Here is a 23,610-nt window from a genome sequence, read left to right on the forward strand (position 1 = left end):
ATGGAGTCATTTCTATATAACTAGTAGCTGCAACAAAAAAAGTATATATTGTAGCATTGGCTATCATCTCAAGACTTCTTAACAGTAAGCAAATGTATAAAACGATACTTATGTAGTATCTGGGCGTCCGATTTAGAAATCGTGTTGGATCGGTAGCATTGCATCGCATGCGACCAAATCGTATGCGATGGTCCCGATTTTTCCATAGGATTCAATATTAAAATGGTCTGAGTCCATTTTAACATAGAATTCAATGGGAAAAAGGGGTCCTTTTCCTTTCCCCACTATCCAAGTGGGCATGGAGTTGGATATAAACCTGTGGCGAGTGTAGCGAGCCACTGAGCCCGAAGTGTGGCGAGCGTAGCGAGCCCCGCGAGGGGACACAGAATACTTTTTAAGAAATCTGCGTCCGCTCGCCACGCTTCGGGCTCGGTGGCTCGCTACGCTCACCACAGGTTTATATCCAACTCCATGCCCACTTGGATAGTGGGGAAATGAACAGGACCTTGTTAACATTGAATCCTATGCAAAATCGCATCGCTTGCGATTCGATGCGATTTTGCTGAAAATCGCGTTGAATCGCATCTGATTGTATGCCTTAAGGTAAGGCATACAATCAGAAAATCGGCAGCCCAGATACTACATAAATACCTATAAAACAAATGTGAGATTTACAGCAAGGATGGTGTTTAATAAAGTAAAACCATTTCTAAAAGGTCTGTCAAAAACATAATCCTCCAATGACCCAAAAAAGAGACAGACAATCCTAAGACTTTATTCTGTTGTTGCAATATGTTTACATGATTACATATCCCAGCTTGAAGCCAGGCAATCTCTTATACTATTCATGTTTAGTGATCATCACTGAAGAGCTAAGCCTGGAACTGATTTGTATTTGTCATATCCAATTGAAGCTATACAAGTGAACAGGTGCACATCAAACAAGACGCCCTTTAAGGCAAATCCCAGTATGTAAGGGCATTCTACTTCTGATCGCTTCAGAGTCCATTTAAATCTTTAAAGACTAGAGATATATTTCATGTGGACATGTCAGCATAAGTTATGTTCTGGTTCACTAGTGCATAAGAAACTACTTCTATGTAACTTATATTTAAAGGTTTTAATTACCCCATTTCTAGCGTCTCCACTGATGATCCCTCATGGGGTGTGGATCAAAGGGTCGACAGTCAATAGGTTGACACCATAAGGTGTAGCAGGCCGACATTAACAAAATGTCAAAGTGCATAAGTGACACTGACAAAAGGATGACCCCAGAAAAATGTCAACATGGAAACCATCAACATGTGTTTTTTTGTTTCTTATGTCTATGTCGACCTGAGCAGATGGACCCCAATAAGTGCAGTGCGTGCCCTCACATGACTCGCTACGCACACCATGTTAAAGTATGAAAAAGTATATAAAAATGGGAAAAAAATGTGTCGACCTTCTGTCAATGCCGAACTAGCACACGTCAACCTTTATCAATGTCGACCTAGTGCATGTCAACCTTTTGGTGTTGACCTATTGACCTTCAACCTATGCACTGCCTATCTATCATCCAGATGCCGCCTATGACATTGGAATTCTATGTAAATGAAATTATGTATGAACCGTTCCCCCAATCCCAAGGCTCCTCAAGGCTTCATGTTCCGGTCTGAAAAGAGTGGAGTGGAGTGCTGAGGGGTTTACAGGTCATGGTTGGCCCTTCCTTTGACATAGGGCTTGGCCATGCACTATTCTGCCACAAACTCACAATGATGCCACATTCACATCACAAACATGGTTCGGACCCGGGATGGCATTCACATTAAACCCAGGTGGTCCATTATACAGAGGGTGACCTGGGTTTAACCCTTCTTAGAACCCGAGTTGCTCATCCAGGTTATAAGCTTTGATGCTTTCACACCGCACATCGGGTTGTTACGTCAGAAACGCGGCAATATCCCAGGTCCGTGATGCGGTGTGAAATATATGTTCTATATAAGCAATGTAAATATAATACAGACTGTTCAGTTACTAACTGAGTTTAGCATTAATATCTCTTTTGTGTATTCTACAAATGTTGTTAAAGCAGTGTAAATTGTGTCATTGCATGAATACATTATATATTAGCTGGAACTGCTCCCATGTTCCAATGTGCTCTGAAGTACCAGGCTGAATGGCATGAAGCTAAATGTCAGGAGCTATGCAACATCATTCTTACCATATACAACATGTACTATACATACGTAAGTAGTCCTTTTAGCAAAAAAAAGAAAAAGTACATTCCGGAAACTATGGTTTCAGAATAATTTGGATAAGAGATATCCAGATAAGGGAAACTCAACCTGTAACTGCCCAGACCAGTTGTACACGGAACAGAAATTAGATTTTTATGTTTAGAAAACATTTTTTTGCATAGCAAGTAAGTAGACGGCCTTCACTGGTCTATCCGTCATCTGGCTTTTACATGCTGCTGCAGACTGCCAATTACTAGGTAAAAATGCCACCAAAACTTCTAACCATTATTTTTAATACTGGAACCTAATCTTTGAATAGAAAAAGATGCTGCTAGAAAGTACTCAAAGGGGTGTATTCAATGCCGGGGGCGAGCGGTGGCAGCGAGCAGTGTTGCCTGCTTACTGTCACCGCTCATCCCGTCAGTATTCAACTGACCCCCCCCCCCCCACACCCCCGCATACAGCAATTCCCCCTCGCTCTGTTTTTGGAGCGAGGGGAAATCGGCACATTTTGCCACAGAAGCAGCGAGATTTGCTGCTAAATGCAGTGGTCTCCCTGCATTAGCCGCGAGCTAAAAGCAACTCTCAGCCCTTCCCAATGAAATTAAATCAGGATACCATTCTAATACCTGCACAGTCATCTATTATATGACAAACAGCTTATCCAAGTTACTGTACAACCCGGGTCACCAGCTACGTATTGTAATTCTATGTTTATCAGTCATCCAACATTTGTCTTCCTGCTTGTTCTTGACAAGGATATCCTGTGCTCAACCCAAAGACAAGATACAAGCGTATTGGAATGTCAGTGTTCTGCCACTGCAGTAGTATGGGGTTGGTATGGGAATGGTCAGCTGCTGTTCATTACAGAACTATCGAGTTCTGTGCAAATATCTACATAGAGAGCAGCGCAATACTCCTCGGCCTATGAAGAAGGGGTAAGACGATGTCGAAGTAAGTAACAGAAACATGTGGAGTGTTGGATGACCTACCAACAGTTGGGATTCCAACAGTCATTTCTCTGACATCGGAATCCTGGATGTCAGGAGTCAGACAGTCAGAATTCCGACTAAAGCTGGGTACACATATGTACAATTTCCTTTTTCTTGCGACCGTTCGATCGACCGAATACACGTTCGGCCGTCCAAAACATACGACCGTTCTGCGCGTACACATATGTACAATTTTACTTGCGACGTCCGATGTACTCCCGTCCAAACAATCACAAGAAGAAGTATATGAGAGACCCTGTAACCCTTTGCCTGCTGTTTTAACTAATGTCTGTTTAATGCCTCACTGCTCAACACTTTAGACGCATCACTTTAAGACATTAATCAATGTTGAAGTTTTAATAGAGTGGGCTGGAAGCTCTTTTCAGGGCACCATAAAACACTATTAAAACTTCAACATTGATTAATGTCTTAAAGTGATGCGTCTAAAGTGTTGAGCAGTGAGACATTAAACACACATTAGTTAAAACAGCAGGCAAAGGGTTACAGGGTCTCTCATAATGCAGCATACCACCGTGCTTTGTCAAACTGTCAAGCATATCCATCGAAGGTGCGTACACACTTCACTTTTGTTCCGATATGGAGCCGTCCTGTCGGATGAAATATTAAGCAGCAAAGAACCTTCGACCGACCGACCGTGGACGGCCAAGAGCGTTTTTGGCCGTTTATCGGTCGCACAGCAGCAATTGGGACAGCGTACACACCTATACAATCGAACGGCCGTTTGCCCCCAGATTGGAAGAACGGCCCGACGATTGTATATATGTGTACCCAGCTTTACACAGGCTATTTTCCTTCATGGGGGTCCACCATGACCCCAATAGAGGGATTTAAGCCCACAAGTGGCTTAAATGCGCTCACCCCCTTGTCTAGCTCCTGACAGTGAGGATTCCAATGTCAGAGAAATAACCGTTGTAATCCAGACTGTCGGTAAGTTATACCATACCCAAACATATTATCAATACCTTCAAGAGGATATGCTATTCTTACCAAATAGTCACTGGTTTCTTCTCAGAAAAAAATAGATGCCCTACAAAAAAATACCTAAATTACATAATTCCCAATTCAAACAATTAAGGTTACACTGACAGCGTTCAGTGCCTGGCTCCCAGCAACCCTTGGCATCTAGATTTTAAGGATTTGTTCATGGAATTGCCCCTTTTTCTTCCTTGACTGCCCATCTACACAAAATAATTCCCCTTTTTTTGCATGCTACATATCTTGTGTCCTAGTGCCATGCCGCCTGGAGAAAGTGCATGCTGCGGTGCCCTTCTTCCCCCAGGTACAGAAATGTGACTGAGGGGGTGTGAGAGCATGAATGAGCAAATTAAAAATATGTGTACTGACGGTGGGGAAAATGAAATGGGAAGAGCCTACAAAGCAGGCTAGCATCTATGCACCCACAGTTCATGGTCTAGGCCAGTGAATCCCAAACTGTGTGCCTAGGCACCCTGGGGTGCCTTGAGATGTTTGCAAGGCTGCCCCGGGTTGGGGTTCCATGACCAAAACAAATTATTTATGCTGAAAGTGATAGGCAAAACCAGTGCTAGTGGTTGCCAATCATAAAATGTATGGACAAATAGAACCACTGCTATGTTCCCCACCTGAACCCGACGGTGACAGTTAATCACAATTGACTTTATTTTTTTATTTATTCAGAAGAAACTTTTTGACTAGGGGTGCCTTGAACAAATGCTGATATTCTAGGGCACCCAGGTCAAGAAATTTTGGGAACCATTGGACTCGGCTCTGCTACAATTACCGGCTGTCAACGTTTAGCCTGTGGAAGTACAAACAGTGCATTAGCCCATCTCCTAAGGTGGTACTGAGTACTATAAATAAGGTAGAAATGCCACTAAGTGTATTATGTGGCTGTCTGTTAATTGCTCTCCAGCTACTGTATATTTGAACTACAATTTCCAGCTTGCCCTCTGGCAGGATTTACTGTACTTTGTTTGTCGTTCAACATCAGTGAAGAGCCAGAAGCACTGATAAAACAAAAGGGTCATTGATTGAAGGGCCACATACCTTACAGTTTGTATTCTGGCCGGTGTACTTTGCCTCTGTAACTTCTCCAGAGCAGAGCAGGGGAGCGGAGTCCATCCACATGGGACGCTCGTATCGCTATACAAAGTAAATATATCTTATGTAATCAAAAGTGATATTCTTGAGATTTCTCAAAAAAACTTAAAGAAAAGTAAAAAAAAAGATCTGTGTGATGAGAACTACATTCATAAAATGTTTTATTGTTTTCTAGCAACATCATTTTGATACAGGTTGTCTAACTTAGCGCTATTACGATGGTCGGGGAGCGGCGGTATGAAGTGTCTGTAGAAAGCAAGTTACAAGTTCAAAGCCAACCGCTTTCTAGAAAAAGGGATTTTTGTAAGAACTTACCGTTCGAATCCCTTTCTCTGATATGGTCCTGGTGACACAGCTCAACACTGGGATGTAGGAGGGTCCGAAGGAGCCAGGCACCTATCCTAAAGCTTTAGAGGGTAGGCTCCTCCCCTACTGCATCCCTGGACTCTTCAGTTCATCTTTCAAAGCCACTGGAATACATTAACTCAGTACAAACGCCTGCACATATTATATGCACATTTTATAACAGAAAACTGTTAACTTTTAACCATTTTAACATGAACCTCATGAAACTTCTGGCATACTTACTGAGCGTAAGGGAGGGATCGCTGTGTCACCAGGACCATATCAGAGAAAGGGATTCGAACGGTAAGTTCTTACAAAAATCCCTTTTTCTCTTTCAATGGTCCTGGTGACACAGCTCAACACTGGGGCGTTCCAGAGCCGGTCCTTTGGGAGGGTACGCTCAGGTCTGCAGCTCTCAGCACTGCTCGCCCGAATGATGCGTCCTCCGACGCGAACTCATGGAATCTATAGAATTTGGCAAATGTGTGAACAGATGACCAAGTGGCAGCTCTGCAAACCTGCTCAGCTGTGGCCCCATGTCGAACCGCCCAAGAGGTGGCAACTGACCTGGTGGTATGCGCATTTATTTTGGCCGGTACTGGTCTACCCACTTTGGTGTATGCAAAGGCTATCACAGACCGCAACCACCTAGCAATAGTCTGCTTAGATGCAGGCCAACCAATCTTGTGTACGTCATACAATACCAACAATGTGTCAGTCTTCCTGACACTCTTCACTCTGTCCACATATATGCGTAAGGCACGCACAACATCCAAAGTTCTCAACTTGTCCCTTTTCTTAGAACCCTCTGGGGGTTGAAACACAGGTAGAACTATCTCCTGATTTAAATGGAAGGTAGATACCACCTTCGGTAAAAACTGAGGCACTGTTCTTAAAACAGCCCTGTCATCATGAAAAATTAAGAAGGGAGGTTTACATGATAAAGCTCCCAATTCTGAAACTCTTTTAGCAGATGCTACTGCTAACAAAAACACTAGCTTCCACGTGAGAAACTTAAAGTCAGCCGACCTTAAAGGTTCAAAAGGTGCCTTTTGAAGGCATTCCAAAACCAGTGATAGATCCCAAGGTGCTACTGGTTGCTTGTATGGAGGTTTCAACCTGAATACTCCTTGTAAAAAGGTTTGAATTTCCGGCAAAATGGCTATCTTTTTCTGGAAATAGATGGACAAGGCCGAAATCTGCACCTTCAGTGACTGAAGGCTTAGGCCCGATGAAAAACCATCTTGTAAGAATTCCATCATTCTTGATAGCTTAAAATGAGATGTATGAGCCTTTCTTCTCTCACACCATCGAATGTAAGTCTTCCAGACTCTATAATAATTTGCCGAAGATACAGCTTTTCTGGCTTTTATCATAGTCTGTACTACTGCCTCAGAAAACCCTTTTCTTTTCAAAATGGTGGTTTCAATAGCCAGGCCGTCAAAATCAATCGATCTGAATCCAGGTGATTGAATGGGCCTTGTCTTAGAAGGTCTGGTCTCAGAGGTAGACGCCATGAGTCCACAGACAACCTCTGAAGCCTCGAGTACCAGGATCTCCTTGGCCAATCCGGGGCCACTAAGATCACTGGAACCTTCTGCCCCTGTATTTTCTTCAGAAGTCTCGGTAACATTGGTACTGGTGGGAATGCATAAAGGAGATCTCCCTGCCAGTGAATAGTCATGGCATCCACTGCCTCCGCTAGTGGATCCCTTGTTCTGGCATAGAACCTGGGCACTTGACGGTTGATCCTGGATGCCATCAGGTCCACATCCGGAGTTCCCCACATCGAAGTGATTTGGTGAAACACCTGAGTGTAAGCTCCATTCCCCTTCCTTGAGCTCCTCCCTGCTCAGGAAGTCGGCTTCTATATTCTCTATTCCTGGGATGAATATAGCCGATACAGCTGGAACATTCTGTTCCGCCCATAGGAAGATTCTGGACACCTCCCACATGGCCAATTTGCTGCGTGTACCTCCCTGGTGATTCAGATACGCCACAGCTGTGGCATTGTCGGTCTGAATCCTCAAAGGGAGGTTCTGTAACCTGTCTCCCGCCAAGGAAATGACTTTCCAGACAGCTCTCAGCTCCAAGATGTTGATTGGTAACGCTGATTCCTCTGCCGTCCACAGGCCCTGAAGCCTGAGATCCAGGACTATTGCCCCCCAGCCCCTGAGACTGGCGTCGGTAGTTACTATCAACCAGTCCCAGGTCTGTAATGACCGACCCCACTGAAGGGAATCTACTTCTGTCCACCATTTCAAGGATTCTCGGGTGTCCGAAGACAGCACTATCATCTCGGATTTCATGGTCAAAGTGTCTCCTGACCAAGCTGACAAAATGTTCCATTGGAACCTCCGAGAGTGGAACCTGGCAAATTGAAGCGTCTCGAATGACGCCACCATCTTCCCCAGGAGCTTGAGGCACCTCCATACTGAAATGCTCTGAGCCCTGAGAATCTCCTGGACTAGGGTGACCAGATCCCTGGCCTTTACCTCCGGGAGGAATACCCGATGAAGATGGGTGTCCAGTATGACTCCCAAGAATTGGAGCCTTTGTGACGGTACCAACTGAGATTTTTGCAAATTTAAAATCCAGCCGTGAGCCTGCAAAAAACTGATGGCCTCTGCCAAGTGACTCTGCAGCATGGCTGCTGACTCTGCTTTGAACAGGAGATCGTCCAAATAGGGTATTACTGTGATTCCCCTGAGCCTCAGCACCGCCGCCATTACTGACATTATCTTTGTGAATACCCTTGGCGCGGTTGCTAGCCCAAAGGGTAACGCCCGGAATTGTAAATGCAGGTCTCCTATGGCAAACCTCAACAAGGTCTGATGCTCCGGGTGTATAGGAACGTGCAAATATGCGTCCTGGACATCCATGGACGCCAAAAATTCTCCCTGGTCCAGACTCAGGAGTACTGACCGTAGAGACTCCATTTTGAAATGGTCTACCCATAAATGAACATTTAGAGACTTCAAATTTAGTATTGGTCTGAAAGACCCGTCTGGTTTGGGCACCAGGAACAGCGTGGAGTAAAAGCCTTTCTTCCACTCTGTCTTGGGGACTAGTGTCACCACCCCTTTTTTCAAAAGGGAGTGCGCTGCTCTCACAAGAGCTGTACGCAGCCGTGCCTCCTTTGGTAAGGATGTGGGAATGAACCTCTTCGGAGGTGGCCCTCTGAAAGGGATTTTGTAACCCTGTGTTATGATGTCTAGCACCCAGGCATCCTGGTCTAGAGAAGCCCAAGCGTCCCTGAAGAGTGTGAGACGCCCGCCCACTTTTGTCACTGTCGGGCAAAGCCCCTGACAGTCATGCAGAGGGTTTATCCTCTCCTTTATTGGCAGGCTTCTTGTGAAAAGAGCCAAATTTTGACTTTTGTGTCTTGCCTCTAGAGGGCTGAAACCTTCCCCTGAAAGACTGTCCTCGAAAGGACGCACCACCTCTAGGGGAGGGCCGAAAGGACGGCTTAAAAGCAGAAAATCTGGATGTCTGCTTTGCTGAGGAGGCCGGCAGGAATGTACTTTTGCCGCCTGTGGCCTGTTTTATAATCTCCTCTAATTCGGTACCAAAGAGTACCTTTCCTTTGAAGGCTAATGTTTCCAGAGCCTTCTTGGACTCATTGTCTGCTTCCCAGGCTTTAAGCCAAAGCACTCTCCTGGCATTAATGGAGACTGTGGACACTCGGGTTGCCATTTTAATAGCTTCCTCCTCTGCTTCAACTGCATATTCTGCTGCTGCCTTAATCTTTTCTGCAAGCAGTAATGCACTCGGGTCAGCCTGCAGCATGGTGCATAATTCACCAGCCCACTCTATCATGGCCTTAGAAACCCAGGCTGAAGCAATAAGGGGTCGTAAGGTAAACCCCACCCCTTCAAAGATAGCCTTGAGGTTTCCCTCCAGCTTTTTATCCACAGAATCTTTAAAAGCTGCACCGCCCTGTACTGGTAATACAGTAGCCTTGGACAAACGTGCCACTGAAGCGTCCACAACTGGGACCCTTTCCCAGAGCTCCGCATGAGACTCTGGCATGGGGTACAGATTTAGGAATCGTTTTGGCATCTGAAGCCTCTTATCAGGAGTTTTCCAAGCCCCTTCTAACAATTCCTGTAACCCCTCATCTGAAGGAAAAGTAACAGCCTCCTTCCGCTGTCGCTTAAAAACACCTTTAACAGGAGTCTTATCCTCCACAGTCAGCTTTAAAGCCTGCTTCACAGCTACAATGAGATCCTCTATACCAGCAGCAGAGTTCTCTTCCAAATCATCACCCTGATCCCAGGGGATGTCAGTATACTCTCCTTCCTCTTCATCTACCACAGTAGTTAAAGCATAAGACCTTCTAGGGGTCCCTGCCACATTTTCATCCATTTTGTCCAGCATTTCACTGAACCTGTTAATCCCTTTTGCAGTATCCTGCATCACCTGGATAAGTGCAGGATCTGCCTGGGTAAGAGGCAAGGAGCCAGACGACTGCTGAGATGATGGCATAGGTCTCTGTGATTCTACCAGCCCATCACTCTGCCTGTCCAAAAGCTGCACCAAAGCGTTTACTGACCTGCCTAGGGCCCTGGCCCACGCAGGTTCCATATGCTCTGCCCTATGGGGATCACTGCCCATGGGTCTCACATCAGCGCAAGTAATACATAAGCCCCCCTTGGCCATCTGCTCAGGGACAAACTTTTGTGTGCAAACATTGCACGCGCTCAGTGCATTAAGGGCTCCCTCCCCCAAAACCACAGCCTGATGCTCAGACATGATGCAAGTGATAAATGTATATCTATCAGTATACACAGTGCAAACAATGTACAAGCGTTTATACAGAGGCAATGCACCCAATCACTTATCTGTCTGTTGGTTTCAACTGCGGGGAAGCGATGCCCAGGAAATCCAAGTCACTCTACCAGGATCAGTAAGCCAGCTCAGCTCCGCTGCAAGCGTTCTGAAAGGCGCCAAAGTCAGAGTGAAGGAAGAGACCACAGGTCCCTGCTGCTGCGGGGTCCGTGACCTTTTGGCGCCAACCACCCCCAGCAAGCCGCTCCTTAGGTAGGATTTCCTAGTTCCAGTGTCTCCCCCTCAAATGGGGATCACTTGGAACATGCCTGTCACAACGCTGCTGTCCTCTCATCTAGGAGCTCAGCGTGTAAGCTCCGCATAAAATGGCCGCCGCCATCACGGAGCGCCTGTCCCCCATGATCCCCACCTAAACGTGGAGCCGGTTTCAGGGTACTCCGGAGCCCAGGCAGCCTTTTAGAAAAGGCTATAAGCGCTGCACAGGGGGACCAGACAGTGTCTCCCTTGTGCACAGTGAGCTGACAGGACGCGCTTCTGTCAGCTCCTGCTGCGCAAGCAGTGTGAGGATTCACTATGAGAATCCTCACACTGTGCCTACCTAGCTAGGGTGAAAGTTAATAAAACAATAAAAATCCCCTAACTACTCTAATTCTTCGGCTGCTCCTGCAGCCCTTTAGAATAGCACCCACTCCAGTGGGCACCTAACACGAACTGAAGAGTCCAGGGATGCAGTAGGGGAGGAGCCTACCCTCTAAAGCTTTAGGATAGGTGCCTGGCTCCTTCGGACCCTCCTACATCCCAGTGTTGAGCTGTGTCACCAGGACCATTGAAAGAGAAATACTGGGTAATAACAGACAAATAAACCAGTATTATGGTCCCGTTCACAAGCTTACAATCTATAGAGAATAGGCAAGGATAAGTGGGGTGCTGGATGACCTCCCAACAGTCGAGATTTCTACAGTCAGTAGGCTGACGTCAGAATCCTGACTGTTAAAAGCCAAGGCTATTCTCCCTCATGGGGGTCCACAACCCCATAGAGGTAGAATATTACCTGTGGCAAGTGCAGTGAGCCTGCAAGGGTCATCTTTGCGCTCGCCCCGCTGTCTGAGTACCGGCAGACTGAATTCAGACATTGGTCTACTGACCGTCAGACCCCCCATATCACACCTGGATAAGTGCTACATATTGCATATAGTTTGAAAAAAAAGACTACTCATGCTCCCCTTCCACCGATCTATCGGCAACAGTGCCCATAGAATGAATTACTACTTACATCAAATAATACTAAGTACCTTGGTACTGTAACATACAGATGTTCCCTGCAGCTACTGTAATACAGAACTGGACAATCAAATATGTTCACTGGCTTTAATATGTCACAGTGGTATATTAGCGAAAGGGCCAATCCCAAGACGTTGATCCCTACATACTAAGCCTTGTAAAGAGATAAAGTAGACAGAGATAAAGCACCAGCCAATCAGCTAACTGCTGAGCTACAGGCTGGGTTTGAACAATGACAGTCTCTTCTTATATAATGTATATAATGTCATGTCATATAATGTATATAATGTCATGCCACTATAATTATGCTTCACAACGCAACACATTAGAGATGAATATATCAAATGGTGCAAGAAGAAGAAAACTTCCTGGACATCAATAGGGGGATACAACTGAAAAAAAGAACATAAAAAAGATGTAAATAAAGCAGAAAATAAAGTAGTGCAATAGTATTTTAACAAGCTAACTCACGTGATACATTCAGACTTCAGTATGTATTAATATACATGAGCATTAGTCATGCAATAAAACCACAAATGAGATACTACTATTGCCGTCTCCCATAGCAATGAGAAGTCAGAATGATGTCTCTATTAAAGTTCAGAGTGTGCCTGACCTACCGGGGCTGATCCGGAAGGAAACTAACCCTTATCTGTGAAATATGTAAGAACAGTTCTAGATTAGAGGATTACAAAGCCAAACGTAAAACATCTCTGAGCATTAGACGTGTACGGTGACACGTGATACTTTGTTCTGTGCCAAATATAAACTAAACACAAGCAGAAACCACTCTGTAATCAAGAGATGCTGGTACTGATGTACTGAATAATGTATATAAAATATATTAGGATGCACTTCTCCATTCTCTTTGTTCAGCTAATTGTATCTATCCCAAAAAGTACTGCATGCGATACCTAAAATGAAGGATACAACCTTTTATTATACTACCAATTGGTTATCAAAATTATTACTCTTGTTATTGCTAATACTTGCCATTTGTACTGGTTTTTTTATTCCAATTGAATAATAAGTGTATGTATTATGCATACATTTTTAATGTAATAAAGTGTTATTATTGTGATACCCAATTGAACCACGATATTTTTTAGCGCTCCACCCTTGCTTTTCTTTTTCCGTATATATTAGAGGGGAGTTGACATCCCCCTGTGGGAGCAGCTAGGCATAACACCCAGGTAGGCGCCTGTTTTATTTACAGAGCCGCAAGACTTGTAAATCGATCCCTCTCTTTTTCTGCATGTGATACCAGCCTCACCCAACAATTACAACATAGCATTCACTTTACCATATAAAACATTAAGGGAGACGTATCCAGCAGTGGAAAGGGTGTTGTATCTGCCTATATCAACGTCTACTTATTTTTTAGCATGTACTTGTTTAATGCTACCTAGTAGCTGATTAGTTGCTATGGCCCACATCTGCATTTGTCCACTTTTTGCACCGCTTGATCCATCTCCCCATTGTCTCGGACACTGCTTTTTTTCTACTATTGGAACTTGTGGCACATTTTACTTTGGTGACATTTTTGATTCTTAGAACTAGTTCCAGGAACGGGAAGAACATTTGCGGTTTCAGATGGGTATGGGTCATTGGGTCGATCCAATTTAGGTTGACATGCATTGGGCCGACCACTGAAGGTCAACAGTGCTTAGGTCGACACCTTAAAAAGGTCAATATGGCTAAGGTGGACAGGGATCGAAGGTCGACACAAGCATTAGGTCAACAATGGCAAGGTCAACAGTCAAAGGGCCAATATGATTTTTTTCACAGTTTTCGTCCCGTGTCGGCACAGTCAACATGGACACCGTCTTAGTGTGCCGTGTCCCCTCGCATGGCCCGCTACGCTCTGCATGCTTTGGCACTATTTTATTCTCCCACCACGCCGTGGTAGATGGTAGGGCATGAAATACCGCCTGTCAGCACGTCGGCTCAAAAAAAAAAAAATGCAAAGTGAAAAACTCACGTCGACCTTTTAACTGTCGACCATGCCATTGTCGACCTAATACTTGTGTCAACCTTCCAACAGTGTCGGCCTTAGCCATGTCAACCTATTTCAGATGTCAACCTAAGCCTATATCTATATGACTCAAAGTTATAGAGGCCTGATTAATGTCTTTATGAAGGTGTAGAGCATTATTTAGAACAGATCACAGCACAGGGACCCGCTGGTACGTAGAAAATGTTTGTCACACAAATCTCTGTATTGCCCTCCAACATATTTTTAGATATAAAGTAGGTCACCTACACAGGAAGTCATATTTTCAAATATGTTTAAACCCCTGCATGAAAAGTGCTTGTCCCTTTTCTGCTTGTCTGCCTTATATTGTGTGGTCTGCACACAGCTTGTAGTCTTCCACCTCTCTAGGCATCTGTGCCATCCATCTAGCTAGCATATAACCAGTGAGAGGTTACATGAATATCCACTCGACGAGCCTGCCAGAAAAAAGGAACTAGCAGTTGCTGAAGCCACACATGTACAGTCACTTCTGTTACACACAAATATCCCGGTTCCCTGGAGCGTGGAGGCACCCAGCTGCCTGTCCCCAGATTTATGTCAAGGCTAAAATATGGAATTTAGACATGCAAGGAAGTGGTGCAATAGCTCAGTCATCCATATATTGTCATCTAAGCCTGGACACTACATAAAATATGCACGTGAGTGTCACTCTTTTATATTAAAGCTAGAACAGCCCTCTAACATTGTGTTGTATTTTAATCATACATTGGTTTTACTCCAATTGATTTGTAATAAAATTACCATCACCTGCATTAGACAAAAACTTAAGCTGTGTACATACGGAGCAATACGATTGCTGAGCAATATATTGCTGAGCAATCATATTGCTCAGTGTCTCCTTTTCATCAGCGGTTGCGGGGGGGGCGTGGGCTGGGGAGCAGAACAATATAATCTTGACTATCTTCACTTGCGATTTTGAATTTATGCTATTTGGCCTATTGCACCACACCTAATAACCTGGGTCAACCAACCCGGCAACTGGGTTACAAGAAAAGTTAAACCCGGGTTGCCGATGTATAATGGGTGACCCGTGTTTAATGTGAAAGTGTCAGACCAGGTGGAAATGGTGCATGGCATGCATGTATATTTTTTTATTTAGCTCAGACTGATACTGCAATTGTTATATCAAGTCTATTGTTCTGATTCAATGCAATGTTCAGCAGTGCTCATACCTGACATATACAGTACTCTTGTAACTTCATTGGCCATAGGGCACTGTTTCAGAATGCCGTGTTGCAGCCATCATGCTGAATTTAATTCTCCCCACGTTGAGTAAAAGTTCAATAAAGTAGATCATTTAAAATAACACCTTACAGCTAATGCACACCCTGTTTTATATTCTTCCCCAATAGTAAAGTATACATTTAAGCTCTGATTGAGTTCAGTGGATGATGATAACAAGCATAATTCTGCTTGGCTGTAATCCAGCAAACCTATTGGCTGTTTGAAATAGGCAGCAATGTTGTTTCAATACGCTTCTCTTTCACTCTGATAGGGGCACCAACAATGCCACTGTTTGTGTAACTGTGTATTAACTTACCGTATTTTCTGCACTATAAGGCGCACCGGACTATAAGGCGCAGTCTCAATTATGGTTCTAGTTCTGTACTTGACCCATCCATAAGGCGCACTGTATTATAAGGCGCATGCTAAAACAGCATGTCTCTTCACTGGTGCCATTGTCTGGGGTCATTGCAGTGTACGTAATACGTAGTGTACGTATTACGTCCCGTGTCAGCAGGAAATGGTCCGACAGTCAAACTCAGTGCACACATAAGGCGCACCTGATTATAAGGCGCACGGCCTATTTTGATGACAATTTAAGGCTGTTAGGTGCGCCTTATAGTCCGAAAAATACGGTACACCTTAATAAACTCCAACTAACCTCAATTTTAAGCTTTGGGTGGAGTTATCTCGAAAATAGTATCTAAAAGTCTTATCTAAAACTAACTGAGGGTCAATACACAGGAGTTATATTACCAAATATATAAATAAATAAAAGAAAAATAGCGCACATTGATTTCCGTTTCATCGTCACATTGATTACGTTTACCAATTATATAAATTAGCTTTGTAATAAAGGGCAAAAACTGCTTTTGTATATTAAAAACAACAATATGTAAGCTATTTATAAACTAAAAATACAGTACAAAAATACACTGAGCCGACCACCCAACCTCCCAGCAGCAAGCCGGACGGGGAGAAGGGAAGCATGCTATCCATCACAGCAAATTGTCCTGGCGGCTCGCAGGTATCGACATTGCAGCACTGTATGGGAACCTTAAGTTCTCACAAGCAGGGCCCTCTTCCCTCATGTGCTTTGCCTTCTCTTACCTAAACTATATTCAGGGGCACCAAATCCTGCGGTTTTCTACCACCTGTATACTTATTTTAGTGCCCTCTGCTGATGCAGCTTTGTTTATGTACCCTGTACGTGTCCTTTATTGCCTTCACTATAAGTCACGGTTTCATGTTTTGCTTATTCATTTATGATCCCCTGTGGCGCCATATAAATAAAGGATAAGTAGGTACTTATGTATTATCTGGGCTCCCATGTTAAATGCACCCCATTTTTTCATACCCCTACTATCCAACTACGCATGGAGTTGATTTTATATAGTGTGGAGAGCGCAGCGAGCCACCGTGCCCGAAGCGTGGTGAGCGCAGCGAGCCCCGTGAGGGGACACGGTCTCATAAGAAAAACGGGAGCCCAGATATTTCATAAGTACCGAGTATAATAATAATAATAATAACATGCACAGAGGATAAGCCCTCATATAAAGCTAGAAAAGTATAGAGCCAATAATATTCTACTCATTTCCTGCCCCCAGTTACCCCTCATAACATTGGCATTTTTTTAAGTGGGACATGGCCACACCTCTTCTGACTGGGGTACATGGTCACATAACAATGAGCTGGGCCAACTCCAACCCACTACTCTAAAAGACCCTCATAATGTAGATCTTACTCACCATGGTCAGAGACTCACTAAGGCCATAGCAATAACTTCTAGGTGAAGGTGGGCTCACTGTGGGACAGCCGGACAAGCATCTTAAACTGGGCTTTTCCTGACAAAATCAAAGTATATTGCAGGCATGGAAAGGTTAAGGTAAGAAGTTTCGAAAGTTGGTCAATTCTATTACTTGTTGACACTAATAAGCTGATGATACTATACTGTAAGTTCCATCTCTTCCATTTCTTAGATTTCTTTGAATTAACCACCTCTTGACATACTTGACCTGCTGTCATTAAAGGTGCGTACACACGGGGGGAGATATATTGCTTGCAATATATTGCTCAGTGTCTCCTTTTCAACAAGCGATCAGAGATGGTCGCTGTTGAAAACGAACCTCTGCTGGGGGTGCCGCAGAGGTAATAAGCTGGTCGCAGGAGCAAGCTCCTGCGACCAGCGATTACAATGGGGCAGAAAACGGGAGCGCGCACCCGGCGATTAATCGCCGGGGCACACTCCCAATCACTGGCAATATGGTCGCCTCCGACCATATTCCCAGCGATTATAGCCCCTATCTCCCCCGTGTGTACACAGCATAACAGTCATTTGGGGAAGGGTTTTTGAAAAAACTTTATTACTGAACTTTGTTACTTTCTATTTGTGTTGTGAGTCTGTTTGGTGATCCCTTTTGGAACTATTTTATCATATTGCCTGTAATAGGTTAAATAACACACTTAAGACCATACTCAGCGGACAGTTGTGTTGGTAAATCTGCTGCAGAACATCTTAAGGGGTGTACACATGGAGCGATTTTTGCTAGTGAGCAATTTTGACTAAGCGATTTGACTAGATACAACAGAGATTTTGACTAAGCAATTTGACTAAATGCACCAGCGATTTTGACTAAGCAATTTTGTCCATGGGCAATTTTGACTATACTAGAATTAACATACTTGGTTGGTATTCATTGCAGATCGCCTAGTGAATATCTCCCTCAGCAGTGAATAGCAGTGATTTTGACTAGACAGCCAGTGATCTAGTCAAAACATTCTTGCCTTCCAACTCTTTTTTACTAAGCGATATTATAGGGAGATTTGTCTAACCTTGACAGAGATCTTTACTAACCTTCTAAGAAATTTTGACTATGTAGTCAAAATCGCTTAGAAGGATCGCTCCGTGTGTACACCCCTTTAGCAAGGAATGTAACTTCTACTCAGGGTGGACGTGGACTAAGTGGTTCTGCAGCAGCTGTCTGCTAATCAATGGTTATCTCTAAAGGGGTGTACACACGGAGAACTTTTAATAGGAGATTTTGACTAGTCAAAATCTCCTAGAAGGTTAGCCGAGATCTCCCTATTTTTCTCCTGCTTAGTCAATACTGCCTAGCAGAAATTGCTTAGTATAGATTGCCTGTGCAGGCAAGGAAATTTTGACAAGATCATAGACTTTCATTACTTAGACAAAATCGCTTAGTCAAAATCTCCAGTGCATCTAGCCAAAATCTCTCCCAAAATTGCTTAAGGCCCATACACACTTGCCGACTTTGGCCCTTATTCAGATCTGTGCGGCCGGAGCCGCACACGGTGCTCCGGCCGCACAAACCAATCCCCGCCCACGATACGGATCGCCACGGCCGTCCGTACACGGACGGCTGGCGATCCGCAAGAAAATGGTGGGGCGTACGCCTCCACCATGGTGGGAGCTGCCCCCTGCATTCGATGGTCGGCGACCATCGAAGGCAGGGCCGCACGCCCCACCAGGTCCCGCAAGCTGAGACCACACGGACAATCGTCCGTGTGATAGCTTGTATGGGGGCTGAGAGCTGACATCCGGCGACGTCAGCTTCCCGCCCCCATCACTGGCGTCATACCCTCATTAGCATGCATACGCCCCGCGTTTGCATGGGAACGCCCATGAAACGCGGGGCGTATGCATAGGGAAATGAGGGTATGAAGCCCCTCACGCCCCTATACGCCCCCTTTGCGGCGGACGAACTACGTCTGCGGCGAATTGGGCTGCACATGCGCAGATTGACCTCTGCGCATGTGCAGACTGAAAACATCGGCGGTACGGCCGCACGCGGGCCGTACCGCACGATTCAGAATAAGGGCCTTTAAGCTGAAACTCGCTCAAAACAGCCGTTTTGAGCGAGTTTCAGCTTAAAGTCGGCAAGTGTGTATGGACCACCGATGCCCGACTAGCGATGATGCGCGCTCCCGCATCATCGCTAGCAAAGTGGGCCGTCTGCTGGTTTTACCAGCACGTCTGGCGATGATGGCTCATATTTGAGCCATCATCGCCAGGTGTGTATGGCAGCCGGGCTGAAAGATGAGAGACTTTCAGCCCAGCTGACCGGCCGCACCCGCCCCCCGCCGCCGCCGCCCCCTGTCGCCCTCACCGTCGCCTCCTCCCCCCGTCTCCCCACCGGTGTATACTCACCCCGCCGCCGTTCCCACGCCGCCACACTGCCACGCTCCGCTCCTGCGCCCGACAGTCTCCCCGGCCAGGCCACACAGAGTCAGGCCGGAGGAACGCCCCGCCCCCGGCTGACATTTGCACGCAATCGGACATGGATGAGATTTTAAGCCAGTAATATATAGATTGCTGGCACATGCCAGCAATCTATATATTACTGGTACCACTGGGCACCAATGCATAATGTATAAGCCAGTAATATATAGATTGCTGGCACATGCCAGCAATCTATATATTACTGGTACCACTGGGCACCAATGCATAATGTATAAGCCAGTAATATATAGATTGCTGGCACATGCCAGCAATCTATATATTACTGGTACCACTGGGCACCAATGCATAATGTATAAGCCAATAATATATAGATTGCTGGCACATGCCAGCAATCTATATAATACTGGTACCACTGGGCACCAATGCATAATGTATAAGCCAGTAATATATAGATTGCTGGCACATGCCAGCAATCTATATATTACTGGTACCACTGGGCACCAATGCATAATGTATAAGCCAATAATATATAGATTGCTGGCACATGCCAGCAATCTATATAATACTGGTACCACTGGGCACCAATGTGTGTGTGTGTGTGTATAGTATATATGTATACACACCCACTGACGAAGTCCCTATAGGACGAAACGCGTTTGGGCGGAACTGAGAGGACGCTGGCTGTGACGCGGTGACGCTGTGACGCAGCGGGGTCCAGGAGCAAGGCTGACAAGAAAAAACGTGTCTGCTACCAATGCGGTGATATACCTATCATGTTTTATGCGAAAATTGTGTTATAGTGATATAGCACATCTTTTCTTGTGAGTGTTTTTTATCCATCAGTAAAGGATTGTTGTTTTAAAACCTTAAATACTACACTATGGTGCGCCTCCTTTCTTTCTTTTCTACACATGCAGCTTGGGCTAATTGGAAGAGCCCTGTGTAAGGAGTGCAGCACAAGCCTGTAATCAATATCTCCTGGAGGATATTTGTGATCTACAGACAATCAGCGCTTTAAGGATACTTGTTTTTGCATATATATATATATATATATATATATATATATATATATATATATATATATACCCGTAATATATACATTGCTGGCACATGCCAGCAATGTATATATTACTGGCACCACTGGCCACCAATGTATAATTTTTATGGCGGCAATGTATACATTGCCAGCGCAGGCTAACAATATATACATTACCCCAGCAATTAACATGTAGGTAAGCGGCACTAATGTGGCATATGTAATAGCCATTACGGTGTGTGATAATGGGCATCATGGTGTGTTGCATAATATTTAATGGGCATCAGTTTGTACCATTATCTGTAATGGGCATTATGGTATGTGACGTAGTGTGCATCACGGTGTATAGCATGCATTATGGCCATCGCAATGTGTGGCATAACATGTAATGGGCATTACAATGTGTGGCATAATGTGTAAGTGGCATTACGGTGCGCAAAATAGATTTTTTAGCAAAGATAATAAAAAAAAAACACTATAAGGCCGATCAAGAGGCGGGCAGTGGGTGGTTAAGGAGTGGGCCACTGTAAGAGAATATTTCAAAACAAAGGTGGTAACCCTTATTATGGCAATAGATTATACATTGTTGGCGCATGTGAATGGATTTCCCCGGGTGGGGCGGCGTGTACTTGATCGCTGGGCTCTGAATATATGCAGCCCAGCGATCAGTTTTCAATCAGGCACCAAGAACAGAAATGCACTGAAATAAAAGGGCCGTTGCTCCCACCCTTGGATTTCGAACCCCGCCCATTATGTAAATAGCCTTTTTGTATGAAAGATTTTCAGCAAAGTCTTTCGCCTCCTGAAAATTTCTAGCTCTTTGGGGAAAATAGCTCAGTGTGTACGCACTACTTTGGTGAAAGATTTATCTTTCAGAGATTTTGGCAAAGTCTTTTGAAATGAAAATCTCTAAGTGTGTATGGGCCTTAAGTCAAAATTGTCCATTAGTCAAAATCTCCCCATGTGTACACCCCTGAGGAACTGGCTTGCCACAAGTAACATGATATTTTCCTTGCTTACCAGCCCTTGGGGGTGACTGTTGAGCATAACAATCTAATGCTATCTATGAAATTACCAAGTTTATTTATTTATAGAAGGTGGCGGGACATGTAGGGTTTCTGAAATGAGCAACATATGTTTTACTAATCCTATACAAAGCAGCGAAAGACGATGTAAACTCCGTCTACATTTTAATTGATGTCTCTAAAAGTATAATTTATGACAAGAGCTGTTCTATATACAGAGTGAATTCAAACATGTCAGAATTAGGGACAGCCAGCACTTTGTGCACACATTCATCTCCTTTTATTCTACATGACTCAATCAGGCAAGTGCTGTGGTATTCGAACTAAAATAATGAATCTTTCCGTCTGTGGAAAAAGAAGGAAGATTACACAGGCATTCTTTGTTCCCTGTCTAATGAAGGATGATCTACTATTAAAATAATTAGCAACACTACTTTGATAGAGTGTAAGTAATTAACAGAGTCTGACGCTCAGGAATAAAACCAAAATCCAGACAATTATTTACAGCATAAAAATGTGCTTCTGTAATTTCCGATGATTGCTATACAGAAAATATGACATTAATTGAAATAATCACAAAAACCGCTTCACGCTACCCTTTCTGATACACCGATTGTAAGGTTCCACCTGTATGTAAAGGAATGAATAAGACAATCCATATAGCTACATCAGTACTCAGCTAATGCAACAAACTGAGGAAACGTTTATAATATTAGCAGTCATTTATGTCCACCAGACATTACAAGAAGTTCAAAACTGATGATACATATTAAATGTTTGGATATACTGTACATTAACATGTTAATCTTTTAATGTGCTATGCAAAATAGATATGCGCTCTAGATTCAGCTTAAGACAATACTTACGTAACCCCTTCAGGATATTGTTCCTAAGCTTTCATTTAGCCAAATACGGTTTGAAAATGGTTAACCATCTGTTTTGCTCAATTTATGTGATTATCAATATTATCCACTTGAAAACGGTGCGTGAGTTTGTAGGAGTGGGCTGAATGGGGGAGGGGGTGTTATCTGCCATCTGGTGACCAAAAATAGTTTCTTACCTTCAACTTGTCGTATCTGTCACCGAGAGCAGCCACCTGATGATCCCGATGCCGGCCAACCAGTTTACACAAGGCACATATTAATTGGTCATCTGTCACACAATACATATTGACTTTCTCATCCTCATGCTCCAGGCACATTAGCCCTCTGATGTGTGAGTCAGGGATAGGCTCAATCAAACGATGGCCAGTGAATGGCTTCTTATTTGGGTGAGTTGCCTTTAAGCAGTCCTCACAATAAGACACTTCGCATGTCACACATGTTTTTACGGCTTCTCGTGCCTGGTCCTGGTCACAGAACTGGCAGAGCACTTTCTCACTCGATGTCATGCTGTTGTTGGTATCGTATGCCCGCTCTCGGCGTGTCTCGCTAGGGGAATTAGGCCCGCTCACAGATGCTTTCTGAAATCTGTCGATGATGTTCTGCAAAGTCACGTTCCGCTTGAGTCCGTCTAAGCCACGCTTGCTGAGTGTGATGACATAACGGCAGGTGGGGCACTGGAAGGCGTTAATAGAGTCTACAGATTCGTTGTTGGCACAGTGGGAGACCAGGATGCGATGCGCACAGTTGAAACAGAGGCTGTGAGCGCAAGGCAGCAGCAGTGGGTCTTCAAATAGTTCCAGACAGATAGGGCAGGTCAGTTCCGACTCCAATGTTTCCATCTTCAGGCAAAGCTTTCCTGTGTCGTCAGCGAAATCCAGGGAAGCTGATCAGCTATCTGGAAGAACAATATATATAATTTGATTAGGCAAGAGGGGTCAACCATGGTTAGTTGTCAACTTGTTAGCGGTACAATTACATTATTATTTTGTAGGTCTGATGGCCACTTACTCTGAAAGCAATTAACTTTTGTTATCGTTCCTAAGCTTGTATTCATTAACTGGATAAGAGAACAATGTCCTATACATCTATGTGTAATAACACCGCTGTCATCTTAATGTTTAGTACAACAGAAAAAAAAACATCAAAAATATTGTTATAAAGAAACTAAAAATGTGCGATGTATTCTATAATAAAAATAGTCAGGTAGACTTGACATAAATACTAAAAAGTTTTACCAGGTGATGAAGGAAATTTTGTGCATTCTTCCATAAGCAATTTCCTGGCAGTGCCCCCAGAGGAGCACACACAGGCAACATAAATGTATTCCCACTCAACATATCGTAAGTGTAAATTAGAATCTCTGCACTGAAAACTACCCCTCTATAAATAATGAAAAAGCTTCCCATGACTACAGCACCCCTTTCGGATTACACCTGGATAGCCCTCAGTCAAACAGAAATCCTTAAGTCGTCTGACT

At 44.3% G+C, this 23,610-nt stretch overlaps 1 protein-coding gene across 7 annotated transcripts in view; it reads right to left on the minus strand.

Annotated features, from left to right (window-relative positions):
* The window catches only part of MID1 (midline 1), a 352,642-nt gene that overhangs the window by 80,447 nt on the left and 248,585 nt on the right, over nt 1-23,610 (minus strand). For 5 of the 7 annotated variants that reach the window (XM_083172594.1, XM_083172596.1, XM_083172597.1 and 2 more), the window contains exons 2-3: nt 22,310-23,028; nt 5,258-5,353 (exon numbers count right to left, since the gene is read on the minus strand). The exons of 1 other annotated variant lie outside the window; for it this stretch is intronic. In XM_083172594.1, the coding sequence (XP_083028720.1) occupies nt 5,258-5,353; nt 22,310-22,972 (759 nt within the window). In that variant the 5' untranslated portion in view covers nt 22,973-23,028. The remainder of the gene's footprint in view (nt 1-5,257; nt 5,354-22,309; nt 23,029-23,610) is intronic. One more of the 7 variants, XM_083172598.1, reaches the window with a different exon arrangement.

This window comes from Crinia signifera, chromosome 2, assembly GCF_055691185.1.
Source record: "Crinia signifera chromosome 2, ASM5569118v1, whole genome shotgun sequence".
Taxonomy (NCBI): domain Eukaryota; kingdom Metazoa; phylum Chordata; class Amphibia; order Anura; family Myobatrachidae; genus Crinia; species Crinia signifera.